Genomic DNA, 18,237 nt, shown 5'->3' on the forward strand with positions numbered 1-18,237 from the left:
GGAAGAATCCAAGCTCAAGGTAGAAGCGTGGACTTTCTGTCAGTACTGCTGGGCCTCGTGCTCCAGCAGAGGGTTTCACTGTATTCTGTGATCCAGTATAGTCCATCAAGCAGGAGTCAGCAACAGACACTGACAAAGTTCCCAGGCAAGTAGGTGCTTAGGTTCATGCAAAAGTATCTGTCATTTCTGCCCTCATGGATGGACCACTTGTTCTTTGTGGGTTTGTAGATCTGAAAGTTTGCTCTGAACTAAAGCATACAGGGCTGCAGACTTGGAATTATGCGTCATCAGCCCTTCCTCCAGTGCACTGAAGTCTGTGAGAAACTCCATACTTTGAAGTTATTATGTGCCGGTTCTTCAGTGTAAGGTTCCTCACTGGCCTTGGTCCTAAACCACTAGGAAGTTTTTTTCTCAGTCATCTTCTAGCACACAAGAGATGCTCCCTGGCTGGTCTTGGCATGATCCCCTACTTTAAAGTTTTCACACTTCTGAAGGCAGAATTCCTCAGTTACGCTTCCCATTTCTTGGGACTGCAGAACCAGTTAAGGTGATACTGTAAGGCCCCTAATGTCTACTAGTCAGATCTGAAACACAAGCCTTTTTATCAGCAGAGACACTGAACACTTTGGTCCCACGGATTCCAATCAGGGACAGACCATGGCTAAGTTAATTGTCTGCTGCCCCTCACTATCCTACATATAGTTCTTGGCTATGCATATATCATCTTGACCAAGAGGGGCATAGTCCCAGAATGCCACAGGGCGAGAGCCTGATGATGACAATCATTTGGAAAAGAGTGATTTAGATCTACTTCACTTTGTCTAACTTTTGTAGAGCTAGCCAGCAGGATTTTATCGAAAAGTGAAACGACAGCTCCCTGCAACAGGCATGGGGTCCCCAAAATGGGCTGCCCACCTAGCTCTGCTTTAATTTAAACCACTGACCTTTTAATACTGTACAACGTTGGGAAATATTGTTTGTAGTTAATCATATTGGCATGTTATGCACACAGCATTTTCAAAGATGTCTAACCGTAATAAAATGCGTTCTAATAACAATCCCTTAATGGGCTGCCATTATTCTTATGACATGAATATTTAAAAGGCCTCTTGGGACATAAGTGGGTGACCCTGTCTACTTCTTTAGCACCTACTTGCCAACTCTCCATTACCCTATCAATTTCTTCATTCTGGTCCTACTGCCTTCCTCAATACCTCTTATACAGGTCTCACTTCTTTTATAGGGTCATTGCACGTGTTAGGCCCTATTACCATCTACCTACTTCAAATGCTCTGTACCTTTCCAAATGGCTAACTCAACTCAGCATAGAGCCTCAGATCAAGTGTCCCCTTCTCCACTGTTATGTGCCCTCACAGTACTATGTTTCTGACTTGTAAAATATTTCTTTCCATTTCTATAAGCATTTGCTTAGTTTCTTTTGACCTTTCTAGCCAATGAGTGTCATGAAGGCCCGAGGCAAGTCCCCCTTTCTGCACTTTATGTCCCCAATATCTAGGAGACAGTCTAGGAGACTGACAGCTCACATAAGAACTCAGCCTTGGAACCAACAGCCTAAATTCAGACTCCTGATCCACCATCCACCTAGTAGATCTTGCACGGGTTCCTTTATCTCATGCCTTAGTTTACTCAAATGTGAAATGGGGAAAATGGTAGCCCAATGTGAAGGGTCTAGCGAGTATTGAATGAGATCATTAACTTAAAATAATAAAAGCAAAACAGTGCTTAGTACATAGTAAACATTAAGGAAATGTGTTAGTTATTGATAACCAAGCATGAAGCCTGATAGTTCTCTGATAGAAACTTGATATTCTATATATGAAGCAATGAACACAACACTGTCCTTGTTTTACATATGATGAAATTGAAATTCTAAGTAAATAAGATGCCTGAGGTTACAGAGAGTCTAACAGAACCCACATTTTGATCCCAATTCCCATTTATTTTTATAATGTTATTATGACAAACAGAGAGTGTTCTTAGGTGAAAGACTTAACAGGACGTTGTCTCGGCAAACTGGTGGAGAAAGGGGCTACTGTAAAAAAAAAAAAAGAGCAGAATTCTCCCTTTTAGGGCCATGCCCAGTGGGACACAGTGGAAGAAGAGAAACCCACACATATATGGCAGGTGGACTTCTCCCTAATGGGAGAGGAGCTAGCTTACAGGATCTGAGCCTTAAAGGTCTCTAAAACTCCATGAAGGTAAAGACAGAGTCTGGGTCACACATCTCAAGATGAGAGCCTGTCTGGGGGATCCATAGCACTTCCAGGCCATGTCAAAGAAGGCGCTTTACTGTCTGGTGTTCACTGGTGTCTGGGAAGAGACAAAAGCTACGGTGGAGCTGCTGGCTGAGGAAAAGCAACGAGGAGGAGATGAACAGGAGAAATGATTATCAGCATAATGACCATGGGACACATGGTAGAGAGTAGCTAGCTCCTTCTCTGGAGGACTCCCGCCTGTCAGTTCTAGTACAAGATGACTGAATGAGTTCTGTACCCACTTTCGCTTTCTGACAAAAGAACTGGAGGTGTAAGGAGACAATTTAGTGCAGATGGAATAAAATCGCAGTCCCAGGTCCTGTTACCCTTCAGCCAGGAAGGAGTCCTGCTCAGAGCAAGTCTGGAGATTAATGAGTTAGACTAATTGAGGGCATCCTTGCAAATTAATATAGCCCTTCCAAAGAAAACCCCATATGCTTTGTCTCCGCAATCCCATATGGTGATCATAAATATAACCCATTTGGGTCTGGGCTTAAAGAGAAGGACAGACAGGAATTTGACCCAGAGCGTGACATCAGCTCCCAGACACTATCCCTCATGTGGGTGTTTATTCAAAGCTAGCTAGATACGTTCTAAGAAGAGTTTTACCATGTGTAACACTCCAGCTACTGTGTAAGTATGTTTCTACTGCCCGATTACTGGAACCAGCCTCCTGGAGCTGAAGCAAGCATTTCCTCGGGAGGAGATAAACCTCCCGAGTGGTGTGAAGGTTGTGTCATGATATCCTGCAAGTTCACCATGGAATCTCACCAAGGGAAGGCTGGCTCTAGTCCTTTGTTCCCCCAGCAGCTGCCCTCCTTTCTGGTTGATACACAAATGCACCCATTCCTTTATCTGATTCTCCCACAGGTGTGTTTGTCTCCTGGAATTAGTCACCAAACAGACATTTATCTGTTGCTAGTATTGGACTCAGAATCAATTTTCAAGAATTTTATGATCAATTTCATGGATTTATGAGCTCCTTCAACAAATGTTTAGTCCTTGCTTGAGTCTGCTGTAGGCATGAGGAGCAAAAATACTGTACCTCTATAGATACATCAGCAGGGGCCACAGACAACAGCAACAAAACAGTAAAATATACATCTCAAATGATGCTACCGATCATGGAGATAAAAATGGGGCATGGTATAGAAAGGCAGAGGTCAGAATTGGGGAAAGTAAGTGAAGAAGGAAGTCACACAAATGTCTTTAAAAGAATCATTTCCGAAAGTAGCAGGGTAGACCTCGAGGATGTTTGAAGAAGACAAAATAAAGGCTTGTGATTCTTGGCTCATATCTGTGAGGAGTGGGGAGTGGAAAAGACACATGGGTAAGAGTTCCCAGGGGCTCTGGGCTGATTTAGTAGTGTCTAGTCACTAATAGGAGGGACCGGATCTGGCATTGTGATGGGATGCCCCAGAGGACTTGGGACAGAGGAGTGACATCATTAGTCTTGATGTTTTAGAGGTCATTCTTCCTGCTGTGATGAGAACAGACCCAGCACATTATAAAGTGGAAATAGATGGCCATAGCAATCGATAGGCAATGGGCTGCTGTTTATATAAGTGTCACTATTGGACAGTTGCTAAGAGGTCATCGGATCCTCAATATGCTAATGGAAGAACCTAAGGATTTATTTCTCAATAGGTTATATGTGGAACATGGCAGAAGGAACAGTCATGTTAACAGTCTTATTTGGTTGAAAGGTGTGTGATTTGCTCTGGAAAATTCCAGAAGCACAAGCTCGCAAAAATATGATAGAAGAGAGACTGAGAGAAAAAGAAAACTAATGTAAATTGGTTTGTATCTCAGGTAGAGAAGGAAAAGGGTTGAAAGGATGCTGGAGTGAATGGAGAAGCCAAAAACACTCAGGTGTTTGTTGTTTGTTTGTTTTTCCATCGAAGAATAGGATGAGTACCACTACAAAACACAGAAATTGCAGAGTGAGGTTGTGTTCTGTTCACAGTATGTGAATTTAAGATCTGCTATTTTAAAGGCAGAGCAGTTCTCGGGACAATGATTCATAGCTGAATGCCTTAAGGGGGCCTCTTTCACAAGAGGCAAAGCCACCCTTCATGGGAGCGGCATAGAGATGAACTAGAAGCATGGATCTTCAATGGATGTAAGCTAGTGGTCAGGGAATGAATGGGAGGAAATTTAAACTAGGAGAGTTTTGGAAATGAAGGCTGCTTAACATGTGTGTGAGGGAGAGGGAGTTGCTTCAGTTGACTGTTAGGAACTAAAGGACCATCCTCTTCAAGGATGTAGGAGAAGAATATATATGTCCTGGAGAAGGTTTCAGAAAACACAAAAATAAGGAAGGAAGGAAGAGTATGTACCCTAGTTGGGGACAAAGAGAAGAGCTGTTGCTTTGTGATAACTTCTGCCCCAGAGAAAAGTAAGGAAAGATTAGAGAATATGGGTTCCTGTACAGCATTGGTCTTTAAAATGTGGTACATAGATCAACAGCATCAGAGTTATCCTGGAGCTCATCAGAAATAGGTATTTTCTGATTTGGCTCCAAACCAGACACTCCAATGAGAAACAGCAGCTATGACAATGGAAATGATGCTTCCTATGTGTGGATCACCAGTAATAGCGGAAGCACAGGAAAGCTTGATCGGGGAGCATATACAGAGCCAGGGAGAGAAAATAGAACCTTGCAATATGTGTAATGCTAAGAAGGACAAAGACACCAGGCCAGCTGAGATTGCTTGGAACTGCACCATTCATTACTTTAGTGTGGGACTGGGGTTGCAGATGGCTCTTGAGAAATGCTAAGTGATGAATTAGGATCTCTTGTCTGGGGACCATTTCTATGAAGCCGGGATACCATCAATGAAAGCTACCAATGTTTCCCACTGCTCCTAATTCAGGTAAAAAGAGCTACTCTTACTGGGGGATGAGAAAACTCACTTGTGCCTCTGAAGTTACTATCTCATTTAATCATACTGTTTTCCCCAGTCTCCTGGGCTGCTGTGTTTCCTGTCTTCTTTCTTTGTCTTGGCATCAAAGAAAACATTATCTATTGAGAAGTTGGCAGTAAAAACAAAAATACTATTTCTCCCTCCTTTCCCCTCCATTCATCTGCTTCTGTATGCACCTGCTCATTTGGTGCCTGTTGTAATCTGGGAGCCTTGGGGCTGGGACTTCTGTTCTCTGTATGTTCTTCAAAAGATATTACACATCTCGCCCACTTCTCTTCAGTATCTAATCCCAGTGCCCGTCGTGCCATTGAGATCTGGTGCAGACACCCCACTTAAACTGACAAAGTTCTCAATACTCCCACGCTTCCCATTCATGTTTTCTTTCCTCACCTTCTAACATACTTCATTTCCTTTATTTAGGATGCTTTGTTGCTTACTTGACTATCTCCCACCACAACACTGCAAACACAAAGTGAGGACTTTTACCAGATTCTCTCAGTTATCTGGTTCCCAAGCACATTTGATTAACATTTCAGGACTTGTTACATTAACAATTTTATAAAATCAATGAATTTTATAAAATCAATTTTATAAAATCAATGAATAAATAAAAAATATTTTATATTTAAATATTTTATTATTTTTTTATATTTAAATAAAGATACTGTGGGCAGATATTGCACTGAATTAAAGTTTTGCAATCAGGAAAACTTTTATTCTCATGATAATCTTGGGAAGTATATATTACTATCAATTATTGGAAAAACAGGAAACTAGGACCCAAGGGGTTAAGTAATATATCCAAGGCCAATACACAGAAACTCGAGTCTATTCAAAGGTCTGATGGCTGCTGTTTGTTATGCCTTTGAGTCTAATGGCTTCAGCCCAGCCGTTATTTTATCCCACTGTCCAAGAGATCTCAGATCCCTTCTAGCAAGCCAGACTCCCTTTTTTTGCGATGATGCGATGTTTCCAACCTCCCAGCCATCTTCTCACCTGCTTTTCACTGTCCCTAACTCCTGCACATTAAATAGAAGAGGGACCTGAATCTGTCATGGATAGCTGAAGACTTCTGTGAAGCTCAAAGTGAAGTAAAATACTAATTTAAACTACCTGCATTCTTTGGATGGTTGAACTCTTACAATCTATAAAAACTAATGAAGTAAAAAATGTCTCAAATGTTAATTAATAAAAAAGAAAGAATTATCAAAGGAAAAAAATGTCTCAGTTCTCTCAGGGGAGATGGAAAAGACAGATGTGGTCATGCTCTGGAGTTTAAGCACAGGTTTTTCTGAGTATAAGATCCTGTTTACTGATAGGCTTTTAATCCTCTTCAGTTAGATTATCTTGGTTTTAGCAGATTTGTAGTGGAACTTGGTTTTGCCCACAGGATGCAGATGTTGGCTTGTTCAACTAAACATGACTCTTACGTTACTAGAGCGAAGCGTGCCCCAGGAACCACCACCGCTGCCATGGGCCATGTCTCAACAGTAAACACGTAGAACCTGGAATCTGACACGTTATCTCCCACTGCAAGAAACATTATTTGGTATCAGCTCATCAGTCAAAGAGGAATTCCAAATCACCCTATCTAAGCTGGAGTCTGAGCACCAATGGTTTTCTTTCCCCAACCATTCTTGGCTTAGCAAAACATGCCCTGCCTTCCAAACAATACAAGCCAGTCATCAGAATTGGCCCACTGTTTCCTTCTCTCCTACCTCCAGAAAAGCCCCAACTCCCTGCCACACTACAAGGACTCTCTGCCCACATGTGCTCTATTAGAGATATTTCCCCAAGATACTGCCTCTTACACCTTACACTGTTTAAATGCCACTGATGACTGAGCACAGATGCAAAGTAGCAATGGCGAGGGAACAATCCAGAAGCCTCATTGCTGCCCACCATAGCAATGTGACCTCTGGTTGGTAACCTCTAACCTTGTCCATCTCTTAATCTCATTTGTTGAGATGCATAAATCTGCAGTGAGGGGTGTGGGGATGTGAAGTTCTTAGCCCAGTAAAAGAATAAACCTTTAATAATAATGAGATATCATGGGACTTCAGTTTCTAAATTGCTCTCTTCTTTATCTAAAAATCTCATTACAGCTGCCTGAGAATTTTAACAACCTGAGAATCTAATTGAATTTCTGAAGGAGAAGGATGGGCATTGCTGCTGAGTGTGCTGCCTGTAGGTTTTGTTTCTAGGGTTAGTGCAAACCGGCCTGGAGAAGGATCATTTAGAAACCCTGCTCTCAAGTAGATTCAAGCTACGCTCAAACTTAGGAGCTCTATTCTTATAACTATCAATTTCTGATCAGCTCTTTTATCTGGCACTGTACAGCTTCTAAGGATATCAAGAAAATAAGGTCTAGCTCTTGTCCTCAGTGTGACATGAAGGCCAGCACTGATTTTAATCATTCTACCCACAACACATTCTGGTGGATCTGACATTTACCAAGATTCTGAAATTTACCTGGTGTGAGCACAAGGAGTCCCGTGCTGTGATTGGTTAATGGGGTCAAGTAGGCATAATTCTGATTTTCTCACTCAAGAACACAGTTTCCTGCCGGGCGGTGGTGGTGCACAACTTTAATCCCAGCACTTGGGAGGCAGAGGCAGGCAGATCTTTGTGAGTTCGAAGCCAGCCTGGTCTACAAGAGCTAGTTCCAGGACAGGCACCAAAAACTATAGAGAAACCCTGTCTCAAAAAAATCCAAAAGAAAAAAAAAAGAACTCAGTTTCCTCAACTCCAGAATTAACACACCCGAGGGAAAGCATCGCTCACCTGCTCAGAGGATGGTAGCTCTCAGATGTTAAGAAGAACATGCAAAAAGCATCTCTTTTCTGATGGCCATATTGAGAAAACATGTAGTGATAAAACTCCTTGGATTATAAAATAAAAAAATGTTAAGGCTACACAAAGCTGTAGCTGCTTGAGCATGTCACTGAACTCAGTCTTAGCCACGGAAACCTTGGAGGCAGATACACCACAGGTATAAATTAAACTGAATGCTTACTCATTTGGGATTGTATAGTGTTCTAGCTTGAGTTTCTGGATGTATACAGATTCTCATGTTACCTTTATGTTGGGCCTATCTGGTTCCAGCAAACGTTTAGTATTCCAAAGTCAATGCGTCTCTGAATTCTTCTCTTGACTCAGAAATATTATCTGATGGTGCCTCATTTTATCTCTGAGCCAAAGCCTGCTGCCTGTGGCCTGAGTTTCCCCAGTGCTTTCTAAAGAACCACTTGGTACCAGGTAAATGCTACCTACACGTATAAGTTTTCATGTCAGTGTCTCATAGGAGTAAACTCCAACCAGTCTTATATGGAAGCACACTCGGACCAATCTTTAATGGGAACTGAACATTAAGTCTTTATTCTTTCCACTGTATGGTTCAGAAGTGGTTCAGGAACTTCAAATATCCTCTCCTGCAAAATATAACATTTGGGTTCCCAGGAAGGCATTGCCAGCTTCCTGACATAATCCTTTATATTGTCTCTCATTTCTTGCCTCATTGACCTTCATCCCCACACTTATTTCTCTGGGATTGCACTTTCCAATCAAGCATGAATATATTAGCTTATGCCTTAGGTTATTATTATTATTATTTTTTAGTAAACCTTGGTAAGACAAAAAGTATAGCAGCTGAAATTGACCTTAGAGGTGTATTAGTCAAAGGCATTTAATTTATTAAAAAGAGAACTGAAACCCAGTGGTACAGAGGTAGAGTAAATTAAACAAATCAATCTCATACTTTAGGGTCAGTGTTTTAAAATAACACCATGAATGCATAAATAAATATGCATGTATTTATTTTCTGGCACATGTAAATACATGCACATATATTGCATATGATTATACATATATAATTAATGGCTGAATACTATGTAATGATATTTTGATAAGTAATGGACCACATATACCACAGTGGTCCCATGAGCCCATAATGAAGCCACAAATTTTCTATGCACAGTAATGATGTAGCAGTCATGATGTAAGAGCAAAATTTATTTTCACAGGCTTGTGGTGCTGATGTAAACAAATCTATTGTGTTGCCAGTCACATAACACACACGATTGTGTGCACCTAGTAATATTGACCCGGATAATGAACAACTATCTCTGGTTTATGTATTTACTCTTCTACATATAAAACTATGTAGTACTCCACTTAGAAAATACCTTATTGAAAATAGCACACTATTTCATAGCAGCAGCCTTTGCCTCTGCATCTACCCTGTCTCTTGATTGAGTCCTTCTTCTTGCTCCTGTTTTAATCTTGTAGTGTTCATCACAATTCCAGGAACAATGGTTATGCCTTGAGTATATCATATGTAACACATGTTAATAGATGGTGCCATCTATTTTGTTTTGGTGCACTCTATATAATCTCTGAACAGAGGTGAAATCTCCTAATGATGCATTTCCCAAAGCACAGCTGGACTTGCCTTTTCTTCCCTCCTCAGAAATAGCAGACAAGATCTACAATCTCTTCAATGGCTACACCAGTGGCAAGGAGCAACAGACTGCCTACAACACCCTTCTGGACCTGGGTTCCCCCACTTTGCATCGAGTCCTCTACCACTATAACCAGCACTACGAGAGTTTTGGGGAATTCACCTGGCGGTGTGAGGATGAACTAGGTCCCAGGTACTCAGTGAACTCTGCATTCTCTTTTCAACCCTCTATGGAGTCTTGTGTGTCTCTTATGCTGTTGTACTGTTTCCTGGAAGTTGTGGGGAGTTTCTGAGGGATCTCAGATGCTCGGAGAACTAGGTGACATGTTTTACACAGCCCAGGGCATGCAGAGTGGTTTGGAATCAGCTCTTTTGAAGCAGGTTGAGTCATGAATTCACATTCTGAGCCTTTGTTCCTGTTCTTGATCCCACTGATACAGAATTCCAGATTCTAAATTTACAGGGAATCAAACCTCAGTCTTGTGAAAGGAAATGAAAAGTTTTACTAAGGAGGTCATCATGGATCATCCGGTGCACATGAATGTTACCTATAGGATGCAGACTTTTACATGCTCTTTCAACCTGGTGTTAGAGAAGATGAGGCCTCCATGAAGGCGACATGGTATTTTCCCATTTACTTCTGATCCAATCCTGTCCCTTCCTAATGCACAATATATACTGTTTTTAGGTCATGAAGCTCAGGTAGAATTCCTGGAAAGGAGGGAATGAGGAGTGTAGAGAGATAGCACTCCTGTCTTAGGCTGTCTATTCTGACCATATATTGAGATAGCAGATTTTCCTGGAAATTCTGTAATTCTTAGACATAATAAAGAGGTGGGTTGCATAAAATTTAGTACCATAAATCACTCAAGAACTTGTGAAAAACGAAGATAGGACAAGGGCTGTGAGAATGGGGAAAATAAAGTGAAAGCAAAAGAAAGGGGAGGACAGCGTGTGGTGGAAGGTGGAGGACAGAAGGAGATAGAGAGAGACATGGGGGAGCAAGAAAAGGAGGGTGGGAGAGAGTCAGGAAGAGGAGGCAAAGTGAGGGAAACTGATGCTGTAGTATCCCTGCCCACCCTACCCCTAGCTCTTAAACAGTTCTCATACTTTAGTCAAAAGGCAAAGCAGTGTTGCCCAGAAGTCATCCCATCCCAGCTTCTGACGTCTGAGGACACTCACCCCAGTAGTTAGAAAGTTTCCCAGAGACCATTGTTCAGGATATCCCCCCCCCCTCTGTGTGTGTGTGTGTGTGCACGTAAGTATGTTCATGCATGCAGGTACACTAGTGTGCTGATGTATGTGTGTATACATGTAAGTACATACATATGTGCAGGTACACTGGTGTGCTGGTGTGTGTGTGTGTGCACGTAAGTATGTTCATGCGTGCAGGTACACTAGTGTGCTGATGTATGTGTGTATACATGTAAGTACATACATATGTGCAGGTACACTGGTGTGCTGGTGTGTGTGTGTACACATAAGTGTGTACATGTGTGCAGGTACGCTGGTGTGCTGGTGTGTGCAGGTGTGGTTGGAGGTCAGGGTCCGCTTTGGGTACCGCCTCCTGTCTCTAAGTCTATGGATGTGGGGTTATAATAGCATCCCACACCAGGGTCCTGGTTTCTGAGAACTGTACTAACATCTGAATGGGAAGCACTTTGTTGACTGAGCCATCTTCCCAAGCTCTACTTTATTATTTTTGGAGGAAGTAGGCTATTCAGGTTATTCTTCCTGGAATAAAACAATTGTTTGTATAAAGCCAGGCAGGATCAAGCTACACTCTGTAAGTTTACCTGTAATTTACAAGGAACGATAGACTTTGAACAAACAAAGCCACTGTTGTGGGTCTAACGGAAATATGTAGGGGGCAGTTAACTTGTCTGCCTTGTATTTTTTAAGAAATGAATTCTGACTTAGAATGTAGATAAGTACTAAGGAATGTCCTTTATACTCTAGACCCTATAACTACCTTTGGCCAAATTATTGCTCACACATGTCATACTCTCCTCTAGCTACCTCCTCCTCTTCCACTCTTTCCTTTTTTCTTTTCCTTCTGCTCCTAATGCCCCTCTTTTCCTCTCTTCCTTTCTTTAATCTGAAATTTATCCATTATACACACACGGTTCTTTGTTAGGGAGCAGAAATGCCACAATTTGAATGGCACTAGCATTGCAAATTTTATTGTTACTTCTAAGGGCATTTGAGTCTTTAAAATTTCTCTTTTGTGACTCAAGATTCGGAAGGAAGATTGGTTAATGCAGAAAGTGAGCAGGGGAGGATATGGGGATGCCACTGTGAAGCAACACCGACTGTTGACTGTGCACCCTTTTCTCCACACTCTCCTCCCAAGGGCTCGCATGGGCAATACTGGTCTTTCACAAATGCATAGTAGAAAACATTGTGTTATTCCATTAGTCCATGGAAACAAAGTCTTAGTTGTTAATGTCATGAGTCTCAGAGAGAGCCACAGGAAAGGAAAAGTTCACAGCCTTCAGGGACATCAACTCACTCCAGGGTTAATTGTGAGAATGAATAAAGATGGGTCTGTGGGAACACACTTCCTGTTAGCAAACAGAAAGGGTTCCCACTGTTCTGGTAGGATTATTAAAACCTGAGGCTTCCAGACTGAGCTGAGGTTGCAAACACTGGCTGAGGACAACAGTGTTGCACCATTGCTAACAAAGAAGGCTGCTGCCTCTGAGATGCTCAAGAGCAGACCCAAAGTAATTATTATTTAAAGAACAATCAGTGAGCAATGAAAACAGCAACAAAGACTCCATAGACTAATTCAATTCACTCTTTTGAAAGGCTACTGGGTTGTGCTCCTTCTGTTTCCGGAAGATGATGAGATGTTGTCCTCATTCCTTCTTCATACCCCACCCCCACTTCTTTCAACTCCTCATAAGGCTAGCTAATGATAGCACACAAAAGAAGGTTTAAGAGGAAAGAGCCACCAAAACCCTGAACCCTGCCTGACTAAACTAGAGGAGCTGATAGGGACAGTTCAGATCATCCAGAGAGACTCATTAGTCAGATGACAGAGTGTTCATTTGAGTTCCTCCAACCTACCATAATTGGAGAAAATACAACTTCTTTTTAGTGAGGTTACGCTACTCTTCGTCCCTTGACTTTGCTGCTTGAAGCTTGACATCTTTACTCCAACACCAGCTTAACCCTCCTTCTTCCTGTCATCTTAGGAATCCAGTGATATCACTGCCCCCCCACAACACATTCGCTGCCCAGATGAGGAGGAATTAAATGGGTGTAGTTATGCTTTGAAATGTTTACTATAGAAGAGATGCAGAAAAATGCCCATTTGTGTAAGGAGTTGTTGATTAAAGCGGAAAGGAGAGATCATTCTTCATGAGAAAAGCTTTTCAGCTTAGCAGTGAGTTAATACTGCGAGGGATTCAGTTCTGCAAGCTTTCTACTCTGCATTTTGAGCCTTTCATGACCTTGTTCCAGTAGGAGAATCATCTTCATGGCTTCCCGGCCACCTATATCTTTGAAAAGCAGAAACGAAGCACAACCAAGTGAGAGAATCCCTTGTCCTAGGTGCTTAGAAAGAAAACCAACATGGCCCTAGAACCGGCTTCCAGGTATACTTTATCTCTGACACCAGGGAAAAGGACGCAGCAGTCATCCCAGTGCTCGCTGTTGCACTAGGCTGTGTTAGCCATTTAACCAGGCCGTGTTAGCCATTTAACCAGGCCGTGTTAGCCATTTAACCAGGCCGTGTTAGCCATGTCACCAGGCCGTGTTAGCCATTTAACCAGGCCGTGTTAGCCATTTAACCAGGCCGTGTTAGCCATTTAACCAGGCTGTGCTAACCATTTCGCCAGGCTGTGTTAACCATTTCACCAGGCTGTGTTAGCCATTTCGCCAGGCTGTGTTAGCCATTTCGCCAGGCTGTGTTAACCATTTCGCCAGGCTGTGCTAACCATTTCGCCAGGCTGTGCTAACCATTTCGCCAGGCTGTGCTAAACATTTCGCCAGGCTGTGCTAAACATTTCGCCAGGCTGTGCTAACCATTTCATCGGGCTGTGTGTCAGAGGTTCCCACATGCAGAGACAGCAGTATTGTCAAATGTGTGCAATTCTGGGCAACCTTGCTCTCCTCTCCTTCTGCTCCCGGGATGTCCTCTCACCCACTCCCTTCCTTGTTTACTCAGTGGCGTTTGGTAGCAACAGCAGTGGCCTTGTGGCTTTATGAAGGAGATGAAGAAGCGGAGCGTGAGCTCCCCTGAAGGTTAATTAGGTGGTGTGTGCACCTGGACGTCTGCTCTGTCCCAAATACACTCCTGGGTCAGTGTGAGCCAGAGCCCCATTGTCCTTGGGCGTATTGTACCATAATTCCCTCAGCACAGACATAATTGGTTACATCAGATACCCCTTTCATTCCACTATATTGACTGTTTTTTTTATCAATTCAAATTTAGCCTTGAAAGGAGAAATTCTCAGGCAAGTACATTACTTGTCATTTAGTGATGATAAATTACTGGTTTTATACGACATTGATTTGATTTCTTTCAAGACTACAGACTCCATGATTTAAAAAGTTATATATCCCCACTAAAATATTAGTTATTCATTTTCTCAGCTTTATTTATTTCTTTCCTGGCTGCATTTGTTACTTCCATTTCTTACTTGTGCCTACATCGCTTCGCATGGCCATGCCTTGCACTCATTCATTCATTCACTGGACAGACAAGCATGAAGGATCTGCTGTGCTAAGAGGAAAAGAATGGGATAGGATGGAGCAGAACTGTCAGCTCTACCCTGTTAAGAGTCTCGCCCTGGCAGTAATTTTTCTTTTCTGGCTGTCTCTTTTTGGCATATCTTTTTGTTTCCTGACCAAAGCGTCCTTTCTCTTTGGCCTATAGGAAAGCAGGCCTCATCCTTTCTCAGCTTGGAGACCTGAGCAGCTGGTGCAATGGACTGCTTCAGGAGCCCAAGATAACCCTGCGGCGTGCTGCGCTCAAGTACCTGGGCTGCCGGTACAGTGAGATCAAGCCCTATGGACTGGACTGGTCCGAGCTCAGCCGGGACCTCAGGAAGACCTGTGAGGAACAGACCTTGAGCGTCCCCTACAATGACTATGGGGACAGCAAGGACATCTAGCGCCGCGGGTCCCGGGAGTCGCTGCCAAAATAAAGCAGGAGAGAAGAGGGAGACATCTGGGTGGGTTTGTGGATTTTTAGACATTTTTTTTAATGGGACATCCAAAGCTCCACAAGTACCTTCTAAACCAGGAAGAGAGTAACCCTTGCTCCCTGCAGGACTTGTCCAGTGTGATAACTTCCATCTGCATGGTCACTCATCCTGACTGACAGTAGCTTCATGCAGCACCATTTTGTTTCCTTAGAAGATTACCTTGAAACTCATTTTGGCATTTATTTGCTTCAGTCACTTGTTTTTCTTCAAGAAATTCACCGGGATGCTTAAGCGCTCCACCGCGCTGCCCACGAAAGGTCAAAGGTGGGGGTGCTTCTATTAGAGTTCCCAGTGGCAGTTGGGAACGGAAGTGAAAGAATAAATCTTCACCTGCCTGGTGCCTCTGCTCTGGCATTTCTTAGGAAGCCTTGGAATGCTGGGAGCCCAGGCATGCGCTGAAGAAGATAATGAGGTGGCCCATGCGTGTTTCTCATGGGTTTTCGCCCAGGCTCCCTTGTTGCTATCTCCAGACCTCACAGGTGAACCCAGGTTCTGCTAGGGGTCCAGCCTTACTGAGTTTTAGGTCTTCCCTTCTCCATGTTCAGCCAGGACCAGAATTGCTGGTAGATTGCCGTCCTTTCTTCTAAACAACATGATCTTCGAGAGGCAGTGTGATACCGCCTGCCAAATCTAGGTCCAGAGAGGCCTGCAAGACTACTCAGCAGACCCCTTTGCAGGAGATAAGTGGAGTTTGTTTAAAAATATTTATATTCTCTGAAACTACCAACAGAGACCTAAGAGCCTTGATTCTGTTTGGTCCTGGGCTTGATTGATGTTTGGTTTCATCCGGGAATGAGATTCTTTCCCGTCAGTGTTTCAGTGAACTAAAGCTCTTATCAATCTGAAAAGTGCTTCTCTCCACACTCCCCTTACTAAATTTTCTGAATCATATTATAATTTTTGACAGTCCTTTCTCCGATGTCAATCAGCTTGCTTCTGACCAGAGCATCTGGCGATCATGCTCAGTAGGGACTGAGGTCCCGTTTGCACTCACTGCCCGGGAGTGGGATGGTGACTCAGCTATCAGGAAGACTAGCTTCGTGGGTCCAGGTCAAGTAGCAATGACCCAATGTAATTTAGCCAGCTTGCCTTCCCTGGAACTCTCCGTACAGAAACACATGACATGACATGGGTCTGGAATTCTCTACAGTGCGGTCACCGAGCCTTATTCGTACTGTCCAATTAGGAATAGTGACAGACAATATTGATTAGCTGCTCTGTGATGGGCACTACTCTAAACATTTTACTGAATTCTCAACCTCCTAAGGAAAGATCTATTCTTTTCTACCTTTTTGTGATGAGCAATGCAGGCAGGAATGTGACTCAAGGTTCCCCAGGTCCCTCATACACTAGATTCCCTGAGCTACGGGATGAGCCCAGTGTCTCCAGAGCACAGGACTTTAACCAGTCTGTGCTGCCTAAATCACACAGCTGCCCAACCAAGCACTAAGCTCCACAGGGAACCCACCCAGAGCTTTACCTTCCTAAGGAACCACGTACAGATGTGCCCCTCACGCAAGGGGAAGGGAGATTGCCAAAGTACACCCATAACCTTTGGAGTCGGGGTGCATTTGGTGCCCTCAGCATGGCAGCACCCTGTCTTCCCCCTGTGAGTGGGGAGGATTTATCTTGTTCATTTTCCCTCACAGATTCCCTAACTTGTACAAAGTTAGATGAAAACTTGACTGTCTCACCCACGGCCAGTGTATGAGCTTTAGTAAAAGGGCATCTAAGGGCAATCTGTTCACTATTGCCAGATAAGAGGATGCTATGGACCCATATGGTAGGGTGTGTACATCTCCTTACTGCTGTTTCTTTCTTTCCATCTTTAAGTCTATGATGAAAATGGTGTCTTGATTTTGAACAGAAGGATAATGAGGCTGCTGATGCCATCCAGCTCTGTTGGAGATAGGAGCTTATAGACCCAGGAGGGAAGACAAGGAGTGATGTTAAGATTATTACTCTGACCGGGTGGTGGTGGCACACACGTTTAATCCCAGCACTTGGGAGGCAGAGGCAGACAGATCTATGTTGAGTTCGAGGCCAGCCTGGTCTACAAGAGCTAGTTCCAAGACAGGCTCCAAAGCTACAGAGAAACCCTGTCTCGAAAAACAAAACAATACAAACAAAAACAACGAAAAGATTATTACTCTGTTTCCACCCCCATTCTGTTTTACTCCAGACATACCTTCCTCCTCTCTTTTATCCTTATGCTCTTCCCTCCAAAGCCCTTCCACCTCCTACATGAATCCGTTATCATCTCTCCCTTTCTCCTCCCTCGCTTACCCTTGACTGCCTATTCTTTCAGTCTGCTCTTAGGTTCTCCTCTCTTCAAATGTATGACCAGGTATACACACCCTCACTCCCAAACACTACGTATGCAACTCCTATGACTGGTGCAATGTAATTTTGAGTTTAAAAGTTCAACATGAATGGGTTAGGGGTAGTCTTGAGATGGTTATAGATGTGGCTGGAGGACTTTTGCCTTCAGAAAGATAAGGATTACACACTGCCAGTCATTCTCAGTTCTTGCCTGGAGGAACTCTCTAGAAAAGCTAATGCAATCGAGCCAGTATTAAACCTCATTTCCAAGCTGCCAAACAGGTCTTAAGGGAGCCACTTCCATCCACCTAAATGCCTCCAGTTCCTTGTCAAACTGGGACCTCTATTGTTTCCTCTTGAACGCACACAAACCACTGTATAGCATCAGAACCTTAACTGAGTGTGCAATTGTTTCTCTTGAAGTTTGGTCCATTTGTTATTTTTATGTAACTGCACTCCTTGATATTCAAATGTTCTATTAAAAAGTTAAGTGTGAAAAACACTACACTACTGTAGAAGGAAGAGATGGTACAATGTGACCAACTTCAATTATAACAGTGTTGTTTAAGAGAATTACTGTACGATTATGAGAAGCAAAGTAATCGAGTAAATAATAAACAAAGCTGTCAGCAGGTGTTGAGTGTGTGGATATTGCCTCATGTCGTCCCATCAACTGAGCAATCATGGTGGCCTACCGATGAATTAAAGTTCTAAGTGTTATAATTCATATTCCAAATACCTAGGCTTTGAAGCAATCATCTTAACTAGAATATAAAATGGTTTCCACAGACAATGATAAGCCTATGTTTACATGGTAGTGATTTTGATCCTCTGTCCCTTCCTCCAAGGAAGCAGAAGTAAAATGTCTTTGCAGCATATTTTCCGTCTTCCAGACACAGAGAGTCACAAACCTCCTCTGCCAAAGCATGGCCTTCCCCATTGAACCTGTCCTTACAAGGGGAAGGTAGGCTGACACACAGCCTAAGATGAGAAGGGAAGGAAAATGTTTCAAAAGGCCACCCCAAATCCCTTCTTGT

The 18,237-nt window shown here is 43.0% G+C and overlaps 1 protein-coding gene across 2 annotated transcripts in view; it reads left to right on the forward strand.

Annotated features, from left to right (window-relative positions):
• The window catches only part of Astn1 (astrotactin 1), a 329,272-nt gene extending 311,440 nt beyond the window's left edge, over positions 1-17,832 (forward strand). For both annotated transcript variants that reach the window (XM_075988353.1, XM_075988352.1), the window contains exons 22-23: positions 9,672-9,855; positions 14,548-17,832. In XM_075988353.1, coding sequence (XP_075844468.1) covers positions 9,672-9,855; positions 14,548-14,785 — 422 coding nt within the window. In that variant the 3' untranslated portion in view covers positions 14,786-17,832. The remainder of the gene's footprint in view (positions 1-9,671; positions 9,856-14,547) is intronic.
• The last annotated feature ends 405 nt before the right edge of the window (positions 17,833-18,237 follow it).

Source organism: Microtus pennsylvanicus, chromosome 10 (assembly GCF_037038515.1).
Source record: "Microtus pennsylvanicus isolate mMicPen1 chromosome 10, mMicPen1.hap1, whole genome shotgun sequence".
NCBI lineage: Eukaryota > Metazoa > Chordata > Mammalia > Rodentia > Cricetidae > Microtus > Microtus pennsylvanicus.